Source organism: Cryptomeria japonica, chromosome 3 (genome assembly GCF_030272615.1).
Source record: "Cryptomeria japonica chromosome 3, Sugi_1.0, whole genome shotgun sequence".
Taxonomy (NCBI): Eukaryota; Viridiplantae; Streptophyta; class Pinopsida; order Cupressales; family Cupressaceae; genus Cryptomeria; species Cryptomeria japonica.
The window spans coordinates 646,602,855-646,630,688 of record NC_081407.1 but is presented as its reverse complement, the minus strand read 5'-3'; the positions used below and the strand labels follow the sequence as shown (position 1 = coordinate 646,630,688).

The 27,834-nt window shown below is 35.7% G+C and overlaps 1 protein-coding gene across 1 annotated transcript; it reads right to left on the bottom strand.

The window, feature by feature from the left end:
* Positions 1-7,860: 7,860 nt before the first annotated feature.
* On the bottom strand, positions 7,861-8,319 carry LOC131027798 (lachrymatory-factor synthase-like). The gene has a single exon (XM_057957885.2). The coding sequence runs from the start codon at positions 8,317-8,319 to the stop codon at positions 7,861-7,863; it is 459 nt and encodes a 152-aa protein (XP_057813868.2).
* Between the last annotated feature and the right edge of the window lie 19,515 nt (positions 8,320-27,834).

Sequence of the window (27,834 nt, the reverse complement as noted above, 5' to 3'; positions counted from 1 at the left end):
TACATTTATTTAATTAAATAAATGTATGGTTCCTTTCAATAACATATCTATGCTATTTTTATTTTCTTTCAAAAATATATAAAAAGCCATTAAAAATTATTCAAAGATATGTAATAAAAGATTCTATATGCTGCTTCATTAGAATGGAATTTCATGAGTTAATTGACTTTTCATTTTGTAGTGTCAAAAAAACCATTATTACCTATTATTACTTTGTTATTTTATGTAGTGAGTTTGATTCATTTTATTTTACCCTTTAGTTCCTTCATATCTTATTATTTGTCCATTTTTACTTATTGTTAAATTTTTGTAGTGAGTTGGTTTCATTTGATTTTATTCTTTAGTTCCTTCATATCTTATTATTTGTTGGCATCTTCCTTATAGTTTGGTTAAAGTTTATGACATGTGATATATGATGTATATTAGTCAAATAGAGCCACCTTTTCATGATATATCATGTGACTTGTCTTATTTTTTTATAAAATGATTATGATTATGATGATAGTTTTCTTAAATATTTTTTTTCCTTCAATATCAAATAAAAGAAAGTAATTATTGATATAGCTTCCTCACATCTTCTATTCACCATGTGTTGTTATCTCAAGAGGCTAAACTCAAATTTGATTTTAAGTCATTGCCAATTTTACATATTAGACCCTAACAACAACCCTATCATTATCTGACAACATCTTTTCAATATATAGGGTTATTTGTAGTATTTTTTGTTTTGTGATATGCTATATAGTGATAACATGCATTATGCCAATGCCAAGGAGATAGTTAAGTCCTTTGAGTGGTGTGTTATCTCACATAGTAATAGAGAGACCAATGCCATGGCTGATTGGGCTGCCAACATGGCTGTCTGTGTCGATCAAATGATCGGCTGGAGCGGTGAGCTAGATCTTCCTCATGATGCCCGTTCCATCCTCATTTATGACAGAGTGCATGGAAAAGAGGGAGTGATAAGTGATGATAATAATGTACTTATCAATGAAAGTTTCCATAATGAATCAAAAAGAGCGAGGCTTGAAGGATGAGCTGGTGTTTAATGCAAACAAGACCCTGCACACTTTCTGGGTGTCCATTTATTTTTTGAGGGTTTCTATTCTCTTCACTTTGGCCTTTGTTTTTTCTCTATTCTGCATTGTGAAGGGTGTGATAAATTCAGTAACTGATGCAATGGCAGGTAACAAGAAAAGGATTGAACCGCTTACCTGTGATGAATGGAAGAAGAAACCGAAAGCGTGGGCTATCTTGGAAACTACTAAAATGACGTGATATATGGAGCGAATTCTAGGCAATACCCTACTGTGTCCAGATTATTCAAGAAGAATTGGAAGGCAGGTAGAATCACCATAGGCGGGAGAAAGGTGAAAATTGATGAAGGAATGATTGTTGAAGTTACTGGGATGCCAATAGAGGGCAGAAAATTCTACAAGGATAGAAAGCTCACAGATGTTGCTATTAAGTGATTCCTGAAGAAAGACTGAGAAAGACAAATTGGTGAAATCTAGCAAGACCTACTACTCGCCGAAGGTGATTAAAAAGGTATGGAGATGGGTTCTATTTGTTGTGATGCAATATGTCACTCTTGATAGTAGATACTCTCATGTTTATGGCTATGATTTTGTGCTCTGGAATCACTTCCCCCATAAAGATATGGTGTCAATTCCTTTCTACCTATATAGTTCCTTAAACACTAGTATAAAGTATTTTAGGGCTAACCCGGATAGCAATTCACCCATGCATGAAGGGTTAATGTTTCTTTTATACAACCATGTCAAGGCCACCTATGTTAAGCACTCTATCATTGAGCTATTAGACTCAGAAGAGGAGTCTTAAAAATAAGAGGACAATGAAGATGAGAGGTCTAATACGGAGTTGGAAGAAGATTTTAATAGGGATACCTCCGCTAAAGGAATCGAAAAGGGGAAAGATAAAGACATGGCTTCTGGGTTGGAAAAAAGACTTCCGGCAAAGGGATTAAAGGAAGTAGGAATAAGGTGTAGGAGGAGGACAAATGGTTTGAAGAAGATGATGAGGATGATGATGGTATGGAGATTGAAAGTGAAAATGCTACCCCATCGCCCAAGAAGAAAACCAAGTGTAGTCCTATTATTACTGAAATCAACCTAGAGAAGGAGGATGGTACCTCAAAAAGCCCCTTCTACTCCTTTGTATCCTAATGGATGGACTTGTGCTATTGAGAAAGAGGGGAAGAATGTGGTGGAAGGTGAGACTCTGCCTCTTAAAGACAAAGTCATAGTTGCCGATGTGGAGACCTTGGAGAATAATGTTGTTTTTTCATAATTTAATAATGATAGTAGTGATTCTCCTATTGCCATGCTTCATATTATGAAGAATGGGGTGATGTTGTTTTATACAATTATAGAATGGGTCTACTCGGAGATTGAAAGTTTAGAGACTAAACAGGCGGACTCTTCTAAGAAAGTGGATGCTTTAGAAGCTATCGGGATAGGTAATCTCAGTTCCTTGCCTAATTATCTGAATGAATTAACAAAAGCCATCAGCTATGTGGAGGCTATTACTGGAGCTTATGATTCCCAATTTAAGTTTGTGGAGGCCAAGTTCAATGAGTTGGAAAAGAGGGTTCACAGTCATCAGAATACCCTCAAGAAAATCGAAGAACAAACCCAAAAAATTATGAAAGCCTCAGTTGATAACTTCAGACTGATAATTAGTAAACTGGAACAGATCTAGCTGGAAAAGAACATGATAGAGATTTCTGCTCGGATAAGGTGTTGACCCTTGAAGGTGTCTGTGTGGCTACTGGACATAGTAAAAGAACCCAGATGAGTACGAGGAAGATGGCTCAACAAGCTAAGGAACTAGATTATCTTAAGAGTGTTGTTGCCTCAATGGTCCAACTGGAGAAAGAAACAGTGGATCTTCTTAAGAAATTTTCTTAGTTTTGTTGTTTTGTGCTCTTGGTTGTCCCTTAGGTGTTGTTGTGTTGCCCTTTTGTCACTTTTGGTTCTCTTGCTGGCTTTTTATTTATGCCAGCTATTTTTGTTTGTTGTTATGTTCTATCTAGCTAGACCTTTCATGTTTTATCTATTCTCGAACGTGTTGTAAAGGGTTTCGGGGCCCCTTCAAAACCTTCTTTTCACGTAATCAAAAACATGTATTATGCCAATGTTACAATAACTTATGTACCTATTTATGATTTCATTGTGTTGTATATTACATGAAAATATAGTTTCTCTTTCCAATATATAGGGTTATTTGTAGTATTTTTTGTTTTGTGATATATTATATAGTGATAACATGTATTATGCCAATAGTACAATAACTTATGTACCTATTTATGATTTCATTGTGTTGTATATTACATGATAATACAGTTTCTCTTTCCAAAGTCCAATTCTTACATGTTGAATTAGATTCATGTTTCATTACATGATTCATGTTGCAAGGAGGACTACACTAATAATAATGACTTATATGAGTTACCTTATTTTATAAAAAAAAACAGATCAATTCATGATTATAGTTTTCTTACATGCTATCTTGACTTTTCATTATCACTCATAATGATTTCCCTTCTTTTACCATTAAACTCCATCTCTTATTATTTGAGGTACATGGACATGATGATGTTTTAAGTTTATGAATCTTTCTTATACTCTTTGATTCATGATGATGATGCATCTTACATGTGATATATATTAATCAAGTAGACACAACTTATAATGATAGATTTATATTACTTGAAATAAAGAATTATATACATTAGGATAAGTTAAAAAGTGGATTTATTTAATTTTCCTAGGATAACAAAGAATCTTAAAGTAGAGGTTATCCTATTAAGTTGTTTGATCTTCTTGAAGTCTACATCTATATTCATTTGTACCAGCACTTATTTTATTTTTTTAGTTATAGCAGCATTTTAATTATTATTTTTACAAATTTAATAAAAAATGCAATAATTTTTTTGGAATGGCAATTCCTTAAAACTGGTATGTGTGTCAATGCTTAACATGGATTTTTCACATAGAGATTTTTTCATCATTCATCAATGATAAAGAGAACCAAAGTGAAATCTTCAATAATGAGATTTCCTCTAAATGATGATTAATCCAAAGAAAAGAATTTTAAAAAGTACTTGATTGTTCAAATGCATACTCCCAATTAAAACCATTATATTAAAAAATAATAATTTTATATTATTTACCATTATAGACATAATCTTGTTTCATGAGATGGAGTTTCTATTTTAAAATGGAGTTGGTGCAGAAGAACATGTGGTATTGGTGTAAGTTATTTTCTGCACCATCATACACATGCAAATCCAGTGTATCCAGAGAGTGTTGGATAACACAATGCATTTAGCAAAATACCGTAACATGGTAACCAATATCTTCTTCCAATCACCTTAGATCATACCTGGTAGCGGGCACTGTTGTGAATGATATAGAGAAATACAACATTATCATTCATACTGGTTGATATGGAACAGTTTAAATCACACACATTAAGCTTATATTTATAGACTTAGAAGTGTTAAACACTTAGAATTGACTGATATTTTTTAATTTTAATATGTTGCGTAATATATGTGATCACACTAAGAATACACTTCTACATTTAAAAATGTTAAACACTCAGAATTTACTAATATTCTCTAAACTTAATAAATTTCTTAGTATGTATGATTTAAGACTGGCCATCACCTCCAATCATGTACTATATGAACAGGCTTTGTAGTCCATTTGTTAGCCAACTGTAATCTTTTTCTCAAGATTTTGTTTTTATAAGTCGTTTCTTTCTACTAATTCCCTCTATTTTGCACAGTTTCAGAGAATGCGTATGTGCTTAGGAATGAGATGACAGAGGACAAAGAGACAAAACATTTTTCCAGATCAACAACAATTGAAGAATACAGTTGAGCGACTCTCTAGGTTAATTGAGAGCCCTTTCAACGAGCATGACCAAAATTGTGTTATGAAAATCTGAATGCAAGTTATCAATCTGAGTGTTCTCAATGATACTTTGTGCAGGAAAACGTAAACAATTAGATAGGAACTTATATCCTAATACGAATGGCTGGGCTGACCTCCATAATGTGATTATAAGAAGCCTTTTAGTATGTTTCTAGTTTTTATTGACTGACATTTTTGCATTCATATATGAGTTAATTCTTAAATCAATTTAATTAACTCAATTAATTTACTACATTAATCAATTAAATCACTTAACTCTTTCATTCATTCAATCAACTCACTCATCTTTCCAGTCTTTAATGCCGGTGGTTGGTTATAGATGGAAGGACCTAGTGAATGGCCACCTAGGGGTTCAGAGGACTCTCGACGGGGCACATATTCTTGTCTTCCGGGAGTGTAACTCCTTGGTGGGACCCAGATAATTTCTCCATGGGAGTTGGTGCATATTCTTGCCTCTTGGGAGTGTAACTCCTTGGTGGGATCGGATGCTTTAGCATGGGGTAGTGATTCTTCTGGGAAATATTCGATGGTTGCAAGATACATGAAGTCGGTCCATCAAATTTATGGTGGTGAAGAGGTGTTTTGGTGGAAGCATGTGTGGAATAAATTTTCTTGGCCCAAATGTATTTTCTTCATGTGGCTACTTATCCAAAATCAGAGCCTTACTTGGGACACTTTGTGTAAGCGGGGTTTCTATGGACCTTCTATGTGTGTTCTTTGTTGTAATAGTGAGGAGACTAGATCTCATCTTTTCTTTCAGTGCTCCTTCTCTAGGAAGGTTTGGCATTCTTGGTGGGATTGTTGGAACCGACCCTATTGGCATGTTTCTTCCTTTGTGGAATTTTGGGACCGATGGGATAAGACTCTTGTTTGCACCTTGTTCCTTCAGGTCTCCTAGTCTTTAGGACCCTCTTTTATTCTTTGGCACATCTGGTTGGAGAGGAATCATCGAATTTTTCAGGATGCTAGGTTAGTTGTTCAGCATGTGTGTTGGAAAATTTTTCATTTTCTTCGAGAAACTGTCTTGGCTAAGTGTGATCTTGCTGGAGGCCCAACTCCTGAGGAGATTGATTTATGTAACTGGTTTAATTTCCCTCTTCAGGGGGATGATCATGTTCCTGGTTTGTAGGTAGCTCGGCAGGTTATGAGAAGTAGATGTCACCATCCTTTACGAAAGATTTCTAGAGTGGGTCATTGGAACCCTCCTCCTCAGGGTGTTTTCAAAATTAATACTGATGGGTCTTCTAGGGGTAATCCAGGGCATGTTGGTATTGGAGGTGTGGGACGTGATAGCTATGGGCAAGTCCAATTTCTTTTCTCTATCTACAAAGGAGTTCACACTAATAATTATATGGAGGCTGTTGCTATTTTGGTTGCAATGGAGTGTTGTTGTTCTCTCCACTAGCAAAGGGTTGTCATTGACTCTGATTCCCAGATAGTGGTGTCTTTGTTGAATCAACAAACCTTTGATGATGTTAGTTGGCATATTCATATTATTATTAGGCAGATTCTTTCATTTTCTATCTTCTTTGAGTCAATCACTTTCATTCACATTCTCAGGGAATGGAATGGGTTGGCTGATTGTCTTGCCAAATGGGCATTTGACTTTATGGAGGGATGTTGTATTAGAGATAGGAGTCAACTATCGCTAGAGTTGTCTCATGTGTTGGATCAACTTGTGGATCGCGATAAATCTTTTTAGTCTTTTCTTGGTTGGGTGTTTTGCCTTCTTATGATGTACTTTTCCATCTATTTTGAATAAATTTTTACCCCTCTTATTAGTAATTAACCATATTTAATTCAAATATTTACCTAATTCTAACTCACTCTTCAAAATTAATTAAATAATAACCATTAATTAATTAATAATAATAAAAAAATTTAAATTGCATGGCTACACAATCAATTAATATAGACCATTTATTCATTCTCTCAAAAAATAATAAATTAATCATCTCATCCCATCCATTATTTTCATGTTCAATTTTCAATACCATACTATGCAATTGATAAATGCAAAGCACTCAACTAACCCTCACACTCAGAGGATTTAGTTGCTATCTCATCCCCATGCCCACTCCTAATGATTGCATGTCATGTATTGTGTCAATGCAAAGCTTATACATTGGTGAAGAGTTTATTCATTCAATGTGTATGGATGGATCATGAATGTATGTATTTGCATTACTCATATAAAAGTTTTCTCATGGTCCTACCAAGCACTTGATTGGAACTATATTATATGTTATATGCAAATGGGAAATATGAACTAGGCCCTTATCATTCACAAATTTTACCTAGCAAAACAAATTATAATGGTCATCATCTCATTTTATAAAAACTATCCATTATTACTCAATTTTCTCAAAGAAAAAAATGTTGAAAAATGACAAATCTAGATATTATTGGAAATTTATGACAAATATAAACATTAGATAATAATATTATTTGGTTTATACAAATACTTACAAAATTTTACATTCTGGTAACTTTTGGAAACTACCCAAAATAATACTGTCTATTTATACTATAATATTAAATAATAAACCACAAAATTGCTAAAATGATTTTATTACAATTAACCAACCTTAAATTTCTGACAACTGTTGAGGAAGAAATGAACCAGGGAGGACTGCACATGCTAGATGTCTGAGAGTGCAAAGACTTCATATACAAAGCTGTCGTGGCCAGAATCTCATACATCTCTGTGAGATAACAAAGAGTTAGTTATAAATATATAGATTTTTCGAATTCTTTTGCATTCTGATGATGGATAACCAAGTGTGATCTCAAACGTTCATGATTAAAAAAAATTCACACAACCTAATTCAAAAAATACAAACAATATTCCGACCTTATAAATATATACAGTTGTCTCCATACAAACTGTAAAACCTCAGGGCTCATGAATTGTAGCTATTTCATCAAGGCCATGAATCATTTGCTCCAGTTTGGAGGAGATGAGCATAACAAGTTCCTCCTCTGCACAAGATTTGTTGGCATCCACTTCAAACCTCCATTCTATATTTCCTTCTCCATCACCATCACCAGGATTGTGCACATTAAAAGTTGCTGTGTACCCCTCAATCCCAAAGTTACAGTCAATTACTTGATAAGTGTATGAATAATTGAGAGGATCTATTGCTACCAATTTCTCTTTTGCCCATAATTCTGGACCCCTGCACAGTCTAACACACCTAACTGCATTTATTTCTCCCTCAACATGTTCACATGCAATAAGATGAGCTGCATATTTCTGCACATTTATAAAGTCTGCACTCAGTTTCCAAATGCTATGAGCAGAAGATTTTGTTGATTTTTTAACACAGCCATGCCACTTCTTTTGGTCATCCATGGATTCTGCTTAAACTCACCAGTAAGGAAGCTTTATTGCATAAAATTATAGGGTCTGCATCTGCATTGATTCTTCAGATGTTATCTTATCTTTTATATAAAGTGCGCATTAGAGTAGATTATGATAATAATTTCAAAATGGATCGGTGGATATCAATTATGATATATTATGTGTCAATAGATGAGTTGGATATAATTATTTTGGAGTAGGTGCGCAATACTTTGAAAGTAGGAGTATTTGTAGATAGTAATGAATTTGTTAGTTCCTGCAGACAGGCAGGATACTAACTTGGATGCATTTCATTTGTTCTGCAGACCAATCACATTTAAATATTTTTGGGCTCTTCTTACATTTTCTAATGTTTTACTATTTTAATAGAATTAATAATTAAAATGAAATTATTTTTTGCTTTTATCATTGGCTATTCCGTTAATTTAATTTTATTTTTTTCCCAAAATTATGACTAATTTCACAATAGCGATAATTTTATTGTGGATATGTAATGATTTTGTCGGGCCTACCATTTACATAATGATTTGCGGTCAAATCGCATTTAATTTTCAATACATTTCATTTGGTTTCGTCAGAGGAGATTTATCAGGCAATTTCTCGAATGTTCAGGGGGTTTAAAAATGAATAGAAAAGTAGTAAAAATTAACTATTTTCACAGTTTTAACTTCGGCAAACTCATTTCATTTGCATTTGGCATCATTTACGTTAATTCTGAAAAGAAGCAACAAGGTTTCATATTCCATCGCGCTCAGTGCCTGGATTCAAATGAAAATGTACCCTTTTTCCCCTTGTGCAAAATGGTGATTTTTGGTCATAGAGCAGTGGTTTTTTTCTTAGCTTCTGGGTTGGTTCTATGATCAAGGGTTCGATTTGCGACCAGTGTTTTCAGGTGAGTTGTTCCAGATTTGTTTTAGCCATGTGTTGGTATGTATTGTGTGTTTTTTGCTTCAAATTTAGGCAAGCTGCTATCACTTGTTGCACAATGGAAATGTTGACAAGATAATACATAACCAAATGCAATATTTCCAAAACTTGTTGCGTAATCTTACCTTAGTACTTGCAATTCCCATCAATATTTTCATACAGTTAAAAAGAATTGGCTGCTGTCAGAGCATGGTTGCAGGGCTCACACTTTTATCTCTCGTCAAAGGCTACCTATGCCTAATTGTCTGCCCAGGTTTTAACAAAATGTCTATATTCATTGTTGGTTCTCCATTCATAGCCTTAGCCAAGGCCCACATTTGTTGCATCCAAATTCTCATACATGGGTTGGTAATTTGTTGCAAAATAAAATCTTCAAAATTTGATGAGAAAAGCCTTAACTTATAGTATATTAATTCAAAATATATGCATTTTAAACTCTCAGAAACCATCTATTTCAAAAGCACCCAAAAATGCTTACTTCATCTCTCTGTTGAAAAAACATTGTGCACTTCCAGCTTCCACTGAAAAAGCTATACCTAATACCCAGTCCCACTTTTTATTGAATCGTATTTATTTCTCTGATGATGACATGGAGTCTCTCGCAAAGCTACTTCCTCCATTTCTACTTGGTCACTGTCATGTGCACCACGTTTCTCTTGCTTTCTATGTCATATTTTGCTCACTATGGAAACATTATGTACGTTCAAGATTGGGTAATTTTTATTCTGTTTTGTCATGTGTTTTTCCTTCCTATAAATCCTTTAAATCAAGATATAATTTGTTTTTTAAAATTAGATTCTGCTTCTATAATGCGTTTTAAATGTACAATCTAAACAATCAAAACACAAATTGTGAACTGTCTGAGAAATGGACGGGTACTTATGAGTGCAAAATGTGCAACTCTACACAAAAAGACTGCTATAAAGACTTCGTATATAGCTGCAAACTCTAGAACAGAGTGTCGCCATTCATCAAAGCAAACTCTAGAACAGAGTATTACCACTCATCAAAGCATAACAAAGTCCAGACTGGGTACGTGGGTTGTTAATACATCAAATAATTATGTTCTTGTGGTCTGTAATAATTTCAGCGATATGCACTAAATGGATATGTTGAAAAGGCTTTAGAAACCTTCAAGCGAATGCCATTGGGTGTGGTAAAACTAAATTACAAGGGAGATTTAGTAGAGGTTATGGACGTCCATCAAAGCATAACTTGAAGGGGATATTTCTCAAATGTTGATCTTGAAGCTGCAAAATGTAGATGCACAGACAATGCACATAATTGTTTGACAAAATGTCTTGCTGAAAATTCAACATACAGATTACTCTTCAACTGCAACCATTGTTCAAGCCGTCCCTTTTAAACCTTGAGAAAGATGGTCTAGATTTATAAAATATGGTACTCACATTTGGCTTGATGCATGAATAACAATTAATTTTTGTTCATGTTGGTTGTGATTTAAATGATGTGTGACATATTATACTTTGTATACTTATTGTGTTTTTTAGGGCGATCAACCTAAGGACAACCCCAAACTACTCTTGTTAAAACAACCAACATAATAGGGCTTTGGACAACCCCAAACTACTCTTGTTAAAACAGCCAACATAATAGGGCTTTTTAGCCATGCGGTATGAAGCTTACCAAATGTTGTTCCCACTTAGTGTGCTTAACAATTTACCAAACAAAAAGTGGTGCTGAAACTAGATGTGACTATTAACATGAATGATGTGTCCTCTTCCAACAACACATACTTCTTCTGTGGTGCATATTGAACCTGAGCCCATCCCAACTCTGAGTACATCCACCCCTGCATCTATCAAATTCTTGACCTAGTAAGTAGTTACCACATTTGCAGCTATAACATCAATTCCATGGCAACCCTTCCTCACATAAGCCAACTCATTTCTGAAGTGCTTGTCTTCCAATTTTAAGATCAGGTATCCTATACATGGGATTCAAATTAGTGATTTGAGAAATGCAATTTAACAAAAGGTAAGAGTTTCCTTCAACATTTGCAGCTAAGAAATTCTAATGTAGCACTGCTAAAGTCTTGTTTCATTGAAATGCCAAAAAAAATCGTAATATTCAGATAGAGCCAATAAATGAACAAAAACTCACCAAATTTTGATTTGTAACTACTATTCAACAATTAAATGCATTTGATTATTGGAAGAGCTAAGAAATGGAAATGCTATACCTATGATGTCAAATTTCAAAGTGAGGAATACATGCATCTTTGTCCTCGAACAATTTGGGCACGTTAAAATTCACAGAATGCAAGCACTTATATTTAGCAAACCCTCATTTACCTATACAGGATAAAATGGCTTCCAACTAATTTGGTATTTGTATCCAACATTCAGAGAGTGTAAAATGGCTAATGATGTGATCTTGCACTGCTTATAGTGTGTATCAGTTTCAAATGATTCTGATTGTAAATGACATAGACCAGAACCCAGGTGGAACATAGGTAATACACGAAGGTAGGCAACACAGTTAAGTCTTCTTCATAGCTATGCATCAAGTTTTATGATTTCTTTACAGCTACCACTAGGTAGTCTCGGACAAGTACAGATGCATATGCTGACAAATGGCAGGGAAAAAGTTGCACACGTTATAACTCTTCCTCCATGCGTTCAACGTCGGTACTGGACTGGTAATCATTTATATGAAACCCTATCCACAAGACCTTTTCTGAATATCTAAGTATCAAAGGATTTTCTAAAGGAAATAAATGTTTCCATATGCCAATTAATTAATTAATTATTATTATGATGGAAAGCAATTTTTTATTAAATATTAGTAAGTACTTAAATATATTCTAAAAAATGATCAGTTTTATGACTAATATTCTCAAGAATTATATTTAAAAAATATTTTGATAGTCTATAAATATAATCTAAATAAGTATATGAGTCATCTACATTTATATTATTTCTTAGTCCATAAATGTAAAGCAATTACTCAAGCTTACTATAATATAGATTTGCATCATAGATTTCCGCAATTACTTTTACATTTTTTCTACTATATAACAATCTAATAAATTTATTACTTATACTTATTTCTTAAATTATTATTTTTATTAACATTTGAATTTTGATATATTTGAATTTTGTATTTAATTTATTTATATTAATTTTTTAATTTAAATTTAAATTTTAAATTTATTATAATTAATTATATTTTTTTAATAAAATAAATTTTTTTTTTAACATTTAGATTTCGATATATTTCAATTTTGTTCTCTCTCTCTCTCTCTCTCTCTCTCTCTCTCTCTCTCTCTCTCTCTCTCTCTCTCTCTCTCTCTCTCTCTCTCTCTCTCTCTCTCTCTCTCTATCTCTCTATATATATATATATATATATAACTCTTTCTCTCTATCTCTATTTGTCAATCTCCTTATCTATATCTCTCCACTTTTATGTGCCCCTCTACCTTTAGCAATCTCTCTATCCATTTCTTGCCTACTAATGGCAGGAACTTGACGCTAGTCTTTTTAATGGTATACACGTTTTCGATTACCTTATTATTGTATATTCTATATAGAATTATCCAAATAAACATAAATTCACTTTCAAACAATATCAACTTTTCTATCCTATTTTCCATATCTGCGTTACTTGTCAAAAGCCACCTCTACCTTGCCTTTTCTCTTCTACCTTTCACATTTCTAACTCTCTGTAGGAACATGACACTGTAGGAACATGACACTATGCGTCTCTTGTTTTTTTATAGTATTTGAAATAATTAAAATATATATGATAATCATTATTTCAAAATGAGTGGATGGAGTACCATTCACAATATCCCGCAATAAAAGATCAAAATTTTAAAATGAGATAAACGATATAGAAATTAGGTGTCATTCGATGTAAAATGAAATGATGACCAAATTTCAGTGTATTGTACAATTATAATAAATTATTAGTAGTTATATTTGTCAAAATTATATGATTGTAGTTATTTATTAGTGGGTGTATTTGTCAATTATATTGTTTGCACAATGGAATTGATTAAAATATATATGATAATCATTATTTCAAAATCAGTGGATGGAGTACCATTCACAATATCGTGCAATAAAAGATCAAAATTCTAAAATGAGATAAATGATATAGAAATGAGGTGTCATTTTATGTAAAGTGAAATGATGACCAAATTTTAGTGTATTGTACTATTACAATAAATTATTAGTAACAATATTTGCCAAGCAATTATATATTATTTATTTAAAGTAAATTTTTATTCTCTAAAGATTACATATATATTTTTTAATTAAATAATATATATTTTTTAAAATTACTAACAATTTTATTGATTGAAGAATTACTCTTCTTAGAATAACTTTCACACATTCTTTGAGATAAATTAATAATAATATGAAGCCCAAATTTTGTGGTGGACTCTACCTTTAGAATGAATACATATAAGATTAAATATGAATATAATAATAATTATATAAAAAATAATGCTCATTGAAAATTTCACCTTTCAAGTGATATAATATTCCTAAAATATATTTCACAATCAAAATGATTAAATACAACAATACAACCATAAACTATAAATGTAGCACTCTTTATAAATATAATATTATAATATTTTATTAAAATAAATAAGTTTGACTCAAAAATTATATGATTGATGTTTAATAGAATATTATAACATTTGATACATGATGAAAAATATTTTTCCTTATTAGTTCTTACTTTAGATAGATATTATTGTTATTAGAACTATTTTTTCAATCAGTTATTACATGTGTATCTATTAAGCAAACATATAATATAATATTTTTATGTAAAGTAATTTTTTATTTTTTTAAAGTCTATATGTAATTTTTTTGCTCAAAATATTATTAGTGGCTAAATGATTGCACCTCTTATCATAGCATTCCCTTTGTTCAAGGAAATTAATAACAATTTTAGAGATCAATAACTTTAAAAAGTGTTATTTAGATTTTTCAAAAATCTTATCTTGAAAAAAATCTTAACAGTTCGGATAATATTAATAAAACTAGGGGAGACCCAAACCTTACATAACTACAGCCATGGTGACAAAACCTGGGATTCACGAGGAGTGACAACCCACGGACAAAAACCTATTGCTAACCAAACCCAGCAGAAACAAGCAAACTAATCAACCCAAAAACTAAATAGGAAACTAGAGATGCAACCAAAAAAAACAAACAACAAAAAGAAACACTCTCCCGCCAAAAGCACAAATCAATGGCTTATTGAGTGGGAGAGAACTCCACATCCTTCCTCGCAAATGTCTTTACCCTTATCCAGCACAAAGAGCTTTCTAGAGGAATCTTTGCCAGAAGATATAGCCAGGGAATCCAGAGAAGATTTCACCCTTGAAACCGACGCTTCTAGCCCTGTACTTGAATGAGACTCAAAATGTCTTATTTTCTTTTCCCTCGTCATGGCTATCTCATCTTGAATGTCTTGGAGAGCAGTGACATTCTTATCTGCTATTTCTTTGTGTTGGTCAAGCATATTCTCCATAATCCACCTCATATCCACCTAGCTAGCATAGAGAACCTCCACCATCTCGACCAGGTCATTCACATTGTTTGTTTCCCTATTTTTCTCCTTGAGCTCCTTAACCAAATTATCCATTGCTTCCCATTTCTCAATAATCCATGCCAATTTTCCTGCCTCCATCCAAGACATCTTCTCTTGCTCATCGTTCGCCCAACTAGAGGCTCTAGACTCTGCCTCAACAATCGTTTTGAGTTTATTAATCTTCTTCTTCACCACCTCAAATTGGATATAAAGCCAATGAAGAACCAGTTCATGCTTATTAAACCCTTCACATAGTTTGTTAACCTTTGTCATAAAGAGGGTAAATTTATTTTTAAACAAGGCACTATGGGGGGAGAAATTAGGCGTAACTTAGGGGGAATGGGGAGATGGAGGGTTCACCTCTTTTCTCACAAAATTACCTAGTTCCCAACCAAACCCAGTTGATAACGAGAAGGTCATACCCTCATAAATGCTCTTTGACAATAATCGCTTTTTGAGCTGAGATTTCACCCATAGGGGGCCCAACAGGGTCTTAAATTTAGCATTTCTAGAGGGATTAACCATAGTAGCCACCTTGTGGTTTATTAGAAACAATAACAATAGCTTGATTTATAGGAAGCTCAACACACAACCCTTGACTTGAATCAAAGATAGGGGAAACATTAGGGCTAATGGAAGGGACTAAATCTTGGTGGAACTTACAGAGACATGAGAATAACCCCTGATGCAGGGAAACGGAGCCCTTTGACTTGGCAACCTCGACAAATTGAGACAAGGAGGTAAAAATCCAAAAGAGGAAATTTATCCTTTGTCGAAGGTGATTGAGCATCATGAAAAATTGAGAGTGAAACCTTTTGAAGCGTCCGTCGAGAGTGATGCATTTCATCTAGAAAACAATTGCTTTCTTCCAAACACCAAGTAAATCATCCATCTTGAAGCCGCATTGGTGGTGAGTCACCTTCTCCCTTGGGCCCAGAAACCTTTTAAAATCTTATTTGTAGTTCCCTTTTGGTTTCATTTGGAAAGTATTTCCCTCCATCATAAGTCATGTCACCATAGCAATAGTCTCCACCAACACAATAAATTTCACCTTCCCCACTTGAAAAGCACCATCTTTCCATGACTGAGAAAACTCATCTGAAGCTACAAGGTCAAATCCCTTCATGTCCACCACATGATTTTTCAAATCCCCTTCAACAAATTTTAACCAAAAGGCACGATTGGCCTTCCACTTTTCACACTAATCTCACTCAATTTGAAATAAATATTCCCCCATCTTAGAAGTTGAAAACCTAGAGACAAAAGCCAAGGCAGATTCACGTAAACCAAAATGGAAATAACCCTTTTCAAAGGCGGTAAAGAAAAAGTTACTTTCCTTGCCATAAATAGCATCCATCCACCTTAAACAATGATAGAAGTATACCATGGTGAGGGAACTGATTAAAAAGACAATTTTCAAATTTTTTAACTCCATAGATTTAGGTATCCTTGTTGAACATGGCACGTATTTCATAAGGGAAATTGTGTGGATCCATCCATACTTTAATGTCTTCCATGAAGGGGCCTAATTTGGCAAGCCTATCCACTACCTGATTGCCTTCCCTAAAAATGTGTTGAAACACAACATGTTCAAAGACAAAAGTGACACACGGGAAATTAGCAATGATATTCCCCCCTACCACCTAGATATGGTTGCACCTTGCAGCATCATGTGATAACATTATTTTTTTCCCCTTCAATAATTACCCTTCCACCTTTATCCTTGACTATAGAAATACTAATAAAGGTTGCCATCATTTCAACCATGTTGGATGTTTGGGTGCCTAGATTTTCCACATAGGCCACCACCACATTTCTATCTTAGTTTCTAATAACACCACCCCCTCCCACCTAACCTGAGTTCCCCTTAGAGGACCCATCAAAATTTAACTTTAATCAACCTGGGTTGGGGGTGGTGTGTACCATTTAATGTTGTTCTTTAACCCAAGTGAAGGATAAGAAAAAATAGAGAGGATATACATCATCTCCCAATTCTTAGCTACCAACCAGTTATAATGCGAGGGGGGATGTGAGTCTCTAGTTTTGACAAAGGCCTTCATATTCTCCTTATGACAGTAGAAAGGACCTTCCATGGGTAATTTCAATTCCTTAAAATCTTGTTATTATGTTCCTTCTAGAGACATCAACCAATGTGAAGGATTGCCTGCCACCAAAGCTCTTGAATGAGGGGATGGGAGGAGGGAGGGGACCAAGACAAAGAGGCCTCCTTTGGGCATGTGTGCCAAAACTAGGTGTTGTATGTAAAATTCATCATTTATTCAATTAGAAGCAAAGGAAAATCATGAATCCCTATCTAATCAAAGAATTTTAAATAAACCAATGAAATAATGCAAGCAAGTAATAGGAATATAAAATCTATCAATCAAAACTCCCCATTCCATGATCGCATGTAGCTTCCATTGTCCTTCTCTTCTTTGTGGTATGATGGCTCTTAGATATTGCATTGGCAACTTGCACATGACACAAAGATCCAAAGTTCATGATTGTTGAAAATGAGGAATTGAATGCTCAATTTATAGATTTTTGGGTGAGATTTATTGAGAGGTGGAACAAATTGATCAAGAGGTGGAACTCAAGTGAGCTCACATGTCGATTGATAGTTGAATTGCTAATTTGGAGGTAGAATAGAATTGATTGAATAGATTAATTGAGTTAATTGATTGAGAAAAAAGATGACTGGAAGATGAAAAAGAATGATTGGAGAGAATTAAAGAAATGATGCAATTAATCAATTAATTGAAATAATCAATTAAAATAGATTATTTTGATGAAGGTTTGAAGGAATGGTTGACACAGAAGTTGCTAAAGATCGTGTCCTGTTGATCAATTTTTCTTGTTGAATTCTTAATTTTTCGATATGTGCATTTTCTGGGTTTCACATCGATGCCTGTTTTGAGCAATCTAACCCTCATTTGATCAGCATGGTTGGTGGTGAATTTATATGTAATTAAAGGCAAAGAGATAGTTCAAGGGTCTATATACAACAATCTATAATAAATATGGAGAGTTTTCATCAAAAAAAGCACATCGAATATCACTATATATAATTCACAGCATATTGATATCTCCATCGCAACACTTGAGGGTTTTGATGCTAAAAAGTTTCCAGTTTATGGTCTACCGTACATTTGAACAAACTCATTGACAGTAATCAGGCCATTGTTATTGGCCAGATTGAAGGATTGCATAGGACTTTGTTTCAACATCTCTGGTCTTTGCGATTTGAGAATCTACTGCACACTTCACTATCTTCTGTGCTTGTTTGAGTCTGCACGATTGCATTAGTAACAAAAAAGGGAGACATATACGAAAATTACAAGAAGAGACTTTGAAAACAATTGCCAGTTATTCTCATATATACCAATGACATTGTCTTCACAAAATAGGGTTTGACATGGACGGTTGGGTTGGGCATTGGGGTCTTCTCCCTACATGTGGAGGAGGTGGTAAGGCATCCTCCATGGTGGTATCACTTTTTGTCTCTTTTCAACTTTTATTGTTGTGACCCTTTCTTTTCCATATTTATTCTGCCTGGTTTTTTCCTCCACTTGGCTTGATTGTAGACGTGTGAAGAGTCCTTCGTACTGAATTCCTGATGGGTGAGGATTCAAGTGGGGTGGGCATTAGTTCGGCCCAACCAATGGCCTCAAGTTTGGTGGAAGAAGGTCTTATTGGAAAGTCCTTCAGGGATGCTACTATTGGCAATTATGTGCAGGTCCCCCTCGAGGCTAAGTTTGACCTAGTAAGTGCTTCTTCCTCTAGGTGCAATGATGGAGATACAGGACAAGGTAAGGGTCCTTCCTCACCTCTTTATACCTTTTCTATATCTCCTAATGACTCTATGGCCAAGGCTATTGAAATGGAAAATCTTAGGCTTCAAGATATCGCCATTTTCTTTGCTTCTACTGATATTGATAAATGTCCGACTAGAAAGTTTTTAGATGATTAGATGAAAAATGTTTGGAATAAAAGATTAGGGTTTAAATTCTCTTTCTATAGAATGATTTAGAAAGGTTTATTCATTATTTTTTCAGTGATAATAAGACACGGGCGGAGGTCCTCCAAAAACACTTTTGGGTCATTGGTAAAACCACTTTTAGGGCCCTTAAATGGTCTTTTGATGCTATTAATGAAGAGATTTTGGCTCTATCTTGCCCTTGTTGGCTCTTGATTAAGAACTTACCTCCCATATTTAAGAATTTTATTCCCCAAATTCTGGACTCCATCGGTAGAGTGATTAGGGTTGATCACTTGTCGAATCTTGTCCCCCACCAAGATGCCAGAGTCCTGACCTCCATTAACCCTGGCATTGATATTCTGATATTTATTGAGATTAAACTCCAAGGTGACACATTCACATGTGTTATCGAAACCCTAGGAGGCCTGAACTCTTGCTTTCTATGTAGACATGAAGGCCACATCAGAAGATTGTGCCCTTTCCTTGCGGCGAAGAGAAGAAATGGTATTAACCCTTCCGAGACCATTTCCAAGTCAGGTGATGTTGCTCCCCCTAATTCGTCTGCTAAGCCTAAAGGAACCCCTCCTATTTTGGATAAATTGGATTCTCTCAGAAAGGCCATTAATATTGTTGTGGCTAGTTTTCCATAAGAACAGCCTGTGAACCCCCCTGTTATTGAAAAAGTCTCCAATTTTTGCTCCTTTAATGTTGACCCCCCCCCCCCCATTCGATTATTTCTGCTGCCATCTCTCAAATGGAGGGAGTTGAGGGCTCTGTCTTCCGGGTGGTTTCTAGAAAGAATAAGAGGTCTAAGAGGAAAAATAAACAACAATTAGCATTGGATATAATTAGGGCTAGAGGGCAGGAGAAGCCATGCTCTGTCAAGGCCCCCATGGATGATGATGGTAGTAGGCCTCCACCTGAGGATTTATTAATGAATAATTATGATAAGGATTATCATGTTAAGTCTATTATTAAGTCTTTTAAAGGGATTGATCGAGGAAACTATGATTTTAGGAGGGATGTAACCTCCTCTCCCCCTAGTGATCCTCCCTCTACTCCTAACTTTAATTAGTTCCAAGTCTTGCCTGATTTGACCAACTCAGCCATAGTGCAAACTAGCTCTAGGGATCCCCAGGGGGATGGAGATTTCACCTCTCCCTCTCAAACCATTGTCTCTTCGAGATCTGTCCCTATGAAATATAATTTCCTTGTTGATGATGATAGTGTCTTCTATGAGGTTATCCCAACTGAACCAATGATTGACAATAACAAGCCTAATTGCCCTTCTAAGTTAGGTTTTTATGAGAATGATACCCCTGAGGAAGCCTCCTTATTAGACATTCATGAGTCTAAGATTGAGGCTAATTTGAGATCCAAATTTTTGGTCACTAGTGGTGAAGGGATTAGGGACAAAGGTAATCTAGATGAGGAGATTTCTAAGGCTAAAGTCATCACTAGAAGGAAGAGAGGCAGGCCCCTAGGCTCTAAGAATAAGCACTCTCCTCTACATAAAAATTCCAATCAGAAGTCCAACTTCCCCAAGTGTTTTAGCAGCTTTAAAGTTGACAAGAATGATAATTAATTGATTGGTTACCATGAAGTGCTTATCTTGGAATATCCGGGGGTTGGAGTCCCCCAATAGGAAATATGTTGTGAGAAGGATGTTTAACCAACACAAGGGGTTTGACTTTGCCTTGTTGTAGGAAGTTAAAGCCATTAGCTTCTCATTGGAGATCAATCTTAATTTTGTGTGGACAAATGCTCTCAGATTTTGCACTAAGCATGAGAAAGGAAAAGGGGGAGTTGTTATTCTTATCAGCCCCAAGTGGAGTAATTCTATCCTTTGCTCAGAGATCTCCCCTTGCAATAGGTTCATATGGGTCACCTTTAGGGATGGTGATTCCACCTTTGGGCTTTGCACCGTGCATGCTCCCAATGACTATAGGGATAGATCTGACCTCTGGCAATGGCTTGCATCCCTACCAGATATCCCGTGGATCTTTGGGGGATATTTTAACTTGGTTGAACATGAGGATGATAAGCTAGGGGGAGCCAATGTTGAATGGAGAGGGGAGAGAAGCTACATTGGGAAAGACTGAAAGGTGTCAAGAGACTTTTTGATCCCTTGGATGGCTTAAAAAAATCTTACAAAGGAATTTGTTTTACCTGGTGCAATTACCAAAAAGGTGGGAGTAGGATTTCTCTAGATTGGACAGATTCTACGCCAATAAGGATGCCTTCTCCTTTGTCCCAGATCAACAAGGGTGCCCGGTGGTTGTGAGGTCATCGTCCCTATCTGACCACCACCCCATTTTTACCAATATTGTCTTCAAGAGCTCTATCAAGTTTGGCAACAAAGGTGGTGGCTAATTCATTCTTAACAAAAATTATTGCAAGATCAAGATTTTTTGGCTGCTATCCATTTTGTGAGATTGTTCAATAACTGGAATTCTCAAGCTATTTCTAATATTGTTAGGTGGAACACTCAGTGTCTAGTTGGTAGAAGGTTCTTAGTACCATTGGCAAGAAGAAGGCCAAGGATGCTAGACAGGTAGAGCTTATCCTCTCTTCTAATCCACATAAGGAAGAGGAGGACATTCAAAATGATCCCAATAATTCACATTTTACTCACTTGGTGGCAATGGCTAGAGATAAGCTTAGAAGAATGCAACATGTAAGAGCCATTGGAGCTAGGACTAAGGCTAGGATGCAATGGTTGTCTCAAGGAGATAAAGGGTCTAAGTTCTTCTTCAACCTGCTGAAGAAGAAGTGGATCAGAGAGAACATAGACAAGTTGTGGGTGGATGGCAGGGAAGTCTCTAAAGAAGAAGATATCATGACAGAATTCCTTAGCTTCTACAAGCTGCTTTTCTCCTCAGAAGATTCTCCTTCATCCATTCTTGTTAGAGACAAGTGTCGGTCTCTTGTCCCTGAGATTCTGTCACTTGAAGAAGGCCAGACTCTTAGTAGACCATTTTTGGTTGAGTAAATCAAAAGATCCATCAAATCTCTGCATAATGATAAGGCCCTTGGGCCGGATGGACATACCATTGAATTCTATAAGGCTAACATTAGCTGGATTGTGGATGAATTGCTTGAGGTGTACAAGGAAGCTACTATGACAGGCTCACTAGGTGCTGGCATTAATGGAGGCCTTATCAAACTTATCCCTAAAGAAGGGGACAAAGCTCTTATCAAGAATTGGCGTCCTATTACACTACTTAATGTATCCTATAAGATTCTTGCGAAGATGATTTCTATTAGACTGGAAATATCCTACCTAGGTTTATTTGTGCCACACAAACCGTTTTTATTAAAGGGAGATACATCCTAGAGAACCTCATTACTAGCTGGGAGGCTATGGAGAGGGATAAAATTTTGGATCAAAAGGTGGCCATGTTTTTACTGGACTTTGAGAAGGCATACGACAGGATTGAATGGAACTTTATTTCCCTGATGCTTAAAGCTTTTGGTTTCCATGAGGTTTTTTGCGAATATGTTCAGGTTCTCCTTAAGGATGCACATGCCCAGATTGAAGTTAATGGTTCTATCTCTCAGCCCTTCAAGCTTAGTAGGTCTATTAGGAAAGGGTTCCCTCTTGCCCCTGCCCTCTTTGTGATAGCCTCAGATGCTCTGTATTACTTGCTTAGGGATAACTCTCTCTCCCCTAAAGTTAGAGGGATCTCCCTTCCGGATAAATCTAAATTACTTAACATTCAATTTGCAGATGACACTGCACTATTCCTTGAGCTATCCAATGAAAACATGAGTTCTTTATCTGCCAAGCTCACCTTGTTCTGTGATGCTTTAGGGGCAAGAATTTCCCAAGACAAATCTACTTTTCTCAGTTGGTCTGAGCGACCACCAGATTGGCTTTCCACCTATGGGTTTCAATAGGGAGGACCTAACACAATTGTCAAATACCTGGGGATTCCTTTCACAATCTCTCCTTGTGTAGCGTCCTAAAATTGCGACACTTGCAATTTCGACCGCATTTGGGTCTTCACGATGGCGACGCAACACTAAACCTGAATGGAGACCCCGAAACTTGCTCACGACATCAAAAACTGCATTTTTCAAGCACCCTGGCCTGATCCTCCTTGCACCCTGCTGTCCTGGGAGGTGGGACCAGAGCGCCCCCAGCGCCCTGGTCCCCCAAGACCATGGCACCCAGCGCCCTGGTCCCTGGCCCTATTTTGGGCCCGGTCTCCTATGGGACTTCGGGTCTTTTTGTTTGCAATTTGGAAAATAACATTTCCTGGTCGGCCTAAGGTCGGGAAAATCAGTCTTTTAACCCTAATTGGCAAGTATATAAACTACGTTTCCTCTCCCATTTGAGAGGGGGAAGGACATATGTGTACAAGATGTGGGAAACAATATTCAAACATTCAAGCATTCAAGCATTCCTTCAAGCAATTGATCATTCTAAGTCTCCATTCAAGGCTAGGTGTTGCATTCAAGACAAGGATTCAACCATTGAAGAGGAGATCACATACTACAACATACAAACATACAACAAACAACAACATCTATACCTTCGCATATAAGGATACAAACATCCTTACAACGAGGTACTAGTACTTGTTTTACATTACATTTACAGCATTTCTCATTTCTTGGTTAATTCCAAAACCGGGGTTTGACCTAAGGGCAAACCCCTAATCCCTAACCACCCAATCGTCTTCACTTTTCTGTGTGTAGGTTGCAGGTACGCGGCTGAAATTGAAGATCTGGAATCCTTGTGCAGAGACGAACAGATCCCCCTTCGTTTCACGGATTTTTCGGAGGACCGTCTGCACGCCGGGCGCCATCGTCCCGTCAACTTTTGCTCAAATTTGCAGGACAGCGTCGTCTTGACATTTTACTGCTAACTCCAGGTCCGCAGCTTCATATCACATTCCTATCTCTGTTTATAAGTGAATCTTTCCTACTTTGCATGCATTCCTAGTTCAATCTTTCTATCTACATTTCTTTACAAAAGAGGGTATCCTTGATGTCTTAACCCTTGAAGCTCATATAGAATCCAATCTTGCATTGCGTGGGATTGGATCTTATGGGTTTCAACCCCTCTTTTGAATGTAAAGTCCCTCCTAAGTGAAAACCATCAACCCTAGTGACTCTCCCTTCTCTCTCCTCGGAGTTGGAGAGGGGAGAACGACTAGGGTTCGATTTTTCCGCTTTACATTTTGGTGAACCCGACGTGAATCGAACACGCAACCTTCTGATTATTCATAGTTAGATCTGAAAATTGGATTCCTTGATTACATTTCCATGTTTGATCTTTTCCAAATTTTAGAGGTTAATTGCATAAAAACCCTAAATTTTCTTTTTAAGTAATTAAACTTGTGAAATGTTTAATTGTTAATGCTTGTTTCAGATCTGCCCTTCTATTGCAAATTGTTAATTCATATTTGTGCTTTAATTCTGAAAATTAAGTGGTTAAGTGTCAAAACCCTAATTTTTGAAACCCTCTTGATTCAACCTTTGTCTGACAATTTCACTGATCAAAACATCTCCAAATCAGCTGTAACTTTGGATTCCGCAATAAAATCACAATATCTTTCATCCCTGAAAATTTGGAAAAAAGTTGCGAGGACCGTGTGCACTCCAAGCGCCATCGTCCCCGACATTTTTTCCGAAATTTTGGGAGCTAGATCTTACTGTATTTTCCTGCTAAAATCTAGAATTTTGACTGATTTTATCAATTTTAACACCTTCAAAATTACAGTCAAAGTTGGTCTAGCGATTACTTGGATTGAGGCTTCTAATCATTAAAAAATTGTTGAAATTGAAATTTGTGTCAAAATTGTGTTTCTTACAGTCCTAAATCTGAAAAGTGTGTTATCATTCATTCGAAATTTCAGTGATTTATTCAAATTTTTGCAATTTGCGACTTTTGAAATTAGGTGCTTAATTACAACAACTTTGATTTCCGCTTTCAAAATTGAATTTTGCGTGAAATTGAGTTAATTTTCAAATTTCAAAACTTGCATTGCTTTTGGTATTCCCTCTAAAATCATAAAATTCAAAATTTCAGTTTCCCTCTCTTTTTCAAAATTCAAATTTTGCATTTTTCGACAATCTTGGTAGGGTTTAATTTTGAGATTGCAACTTTAATTTGGCCTATCTACAGATCGTAAAATCACTCAATTTTTTCAGGTTAGCTGTAAAATCATCATAACTTTCATCCCTGCAAATTTCGAAAAAAGTTGCGAGGACCATGTGCACTCCGAGCGCCACGGTCCCGGACATTTTTTTCGAAATTTCGGGAGATTGTCCTGATTGTATTTAACAGCTTAAATCTAGAAGATTGGCTGGTTTTATTGAAATTTGCTACCTCTAAAATTCAAAATCTTCTCTCTTTCTTTAGTGCATGAGTTTTACAACAATAAGCCCTACCTACACTATTCCCATTAGACGAAGCCTTAGAATTAAGTCCTTCCAAGGTTTAATTACTGAGGAGATGGAACCTAATTTGAATGGCCTTTTTAACGAGGACATGGGTAATTCCTCTAATCCTTTTAATGATGAAGAAGCTCTCCATGAGGTTTCTGTAGAACAACTTTCAAAATTGGATAACCAATTTGACGATTTTCGACAATGGATGTCTCAAGAATACCCTGATAGTCAAGCTCTTCCTTTAATTGAGGGTCTAAAACGTATGCTTCAAAGTGATAAGAATGGAATTGATATTTTGCGTGGTATTCCACACATTGTGGATTCAAATGTGATGCCTATGAAGAGTTGTGCCGAAACCTTAGGTTATACACAACCTCCTACTCAAGACAATCATTCTATTCCTTTGACGACTCCTATTGCTAGTATACCTACTTTTACATCAAACATAATGACTACTTCAACACAAGACATTCCTCCTATGATCACCAGTCATGGGGGCAATCCCTCTTCTTCAATCAACCCTCTTCCTTCATTCAATCTGACTTCTTCATTCATTCCTTCAATGAGTGTGCCTATTATATCTCCACAAATGAACATGACGCAAGGGGGCAATTCATTTAACCATTCCATTCCTCCTTGTAGTGTTCCTCCTTTCCAATCATCTCCTATGACTAACTATCATAGTGTCCCACCACCTTATTCTCTACCTTCTTTCAATAACATAACACCTCCATCACAATTTAACACGTCTAATATGAACTCGTCGACTGAAGCGACCATTAATAATCTTGCACAAATTGTCTCTTCTTTACAGCAACAAATTGCCTCTATGAATCAATCTAAGTTTAGTGTGCCCACATTTGATGTTGCGAGCCCACTTTCTCTTGACATTGTCCGAGCTATTCCCCCTAAACATGTTGAAATTCCGCATTTGGAGCTTTATAATGGTAAGGGTGATCCTCTAACACATGTTAAGACCTTTCAAACAATATGTACTGATTTTGCTTATGACCAAAGGTTGCTTGCAAAATTGTTTACTAGAACATTAAGAGACAAAGCTCTACAATGGTATTGCTCGTTGCCTTCCTATTCTATTACTTCTTTCGAACAACTTGCAAATGCTTTCATTCAACAATTTCAAAACAATATAAGTCCTAAAGTTACTTTGATTGATTTAATGCATTGTAAACAAGGTGTTAAAGAAAAAGTGACTGATTTCATTGGTAGATATAAGCATTTGTATGCTCAAATTTCTTTTCCAGTGCCTGACAATGATATTCAAAGAATCTTTATTTCTAATTTACAAAAAGACATTAGAGAAAAACTCCTGTTTTCTGAGTTTACTTCTTTCCAACAGTTGTGCGCAACTCTTCACAATTATCAACTGACTATGAGTCAAATGGAACAATTACATCCTATGGCTCTGAGTGATAAGGGTGATAGTAGTCAACAACCCTTTGGGAAGTTTAAACCGAACAGAGAGTCCATTAAATTCAATGAAAACATCATCAACAACAATGTGAATGCAGCATCAGGTGTGTCTCCTATTTCTAAGTTTTTCAGGAAAGAAAGAAAGTTTACTCCTTTGAATGAATCATTGCATAGTATTATGAATAAGTTATTGGAACAAAATGTGCTTACTCTTCCTCCTATAAGGCAAATTGATCCTGCAAAGATTAATTCACCTTATTTTGATAACAAATCTTTTTGTCAATTTCATCGTCAACCTGGGCATGATACTGAAAAATGTTTTGCTTTAAAGGGGAAAATTCAAGATTTGATTGATAATAATACTATCTCTGTTTCTGGTGTGAATGATAAAGGCAACACATCTGTAGCTCCTCCTAACCAAAATCTTCAGATTTTTACTGATCCATTGCCTTCTCATACCTCTAATGCGATTGATACTACTGATTCCTCTGTCTCACCTGATGATCTTGTGTCTATGACTCCGAATGTGATTAACTTTGTGGAGCAACAGAAAATCCCTAAAGAACCTTCCATCACATTTGATTCCAGTGAAACTATCAGGGCACCTGATGTTCCTTTATATATAGTTGCAAAAGTCAAAAATATACCTTGCCGTGGAGTGCTTATTGATCCTTCTTGCATGGTTAATATCATTACTGAAGAATTTCTTTTTACTTTGCAATTGAATCAAGTGATCTATGACAAAACAGATGTGGTGGTGAAACTATTTGATGCATTTTCTTCTCCTGCAATTGGTTCTATTACATTACCTATTGAGGTCCATAACAAATCCCTTGATGTGGACTTTGCTATTATTCCATCATCCGAACAATTTCGTGTGAAGCTAGGCTATCCTTGGCTATCTTCCATGAAAGCTATTGCTTCTCCTATTCACAAGTGTTTGAAATTTCCCCATAATGGTGAAGTTGTTACTATCAATCATAGTCTCTTTAAACCAGCTGAAAGAACTTCTAGCGTTCCTATTGATTACTTTTGGCCTAAACAATTCCAATCTCTTCCTCCGTGAAGTGATCATCTTTTCAAATCTTATCAAAAGTGGAAAAAAGATATGATCCTATCTCTAAGTGAACCTAGAACACCCAAACTTGACATTCCTATCATTCTTGAGAAGGAAGTTCTTCCTTTGAAAG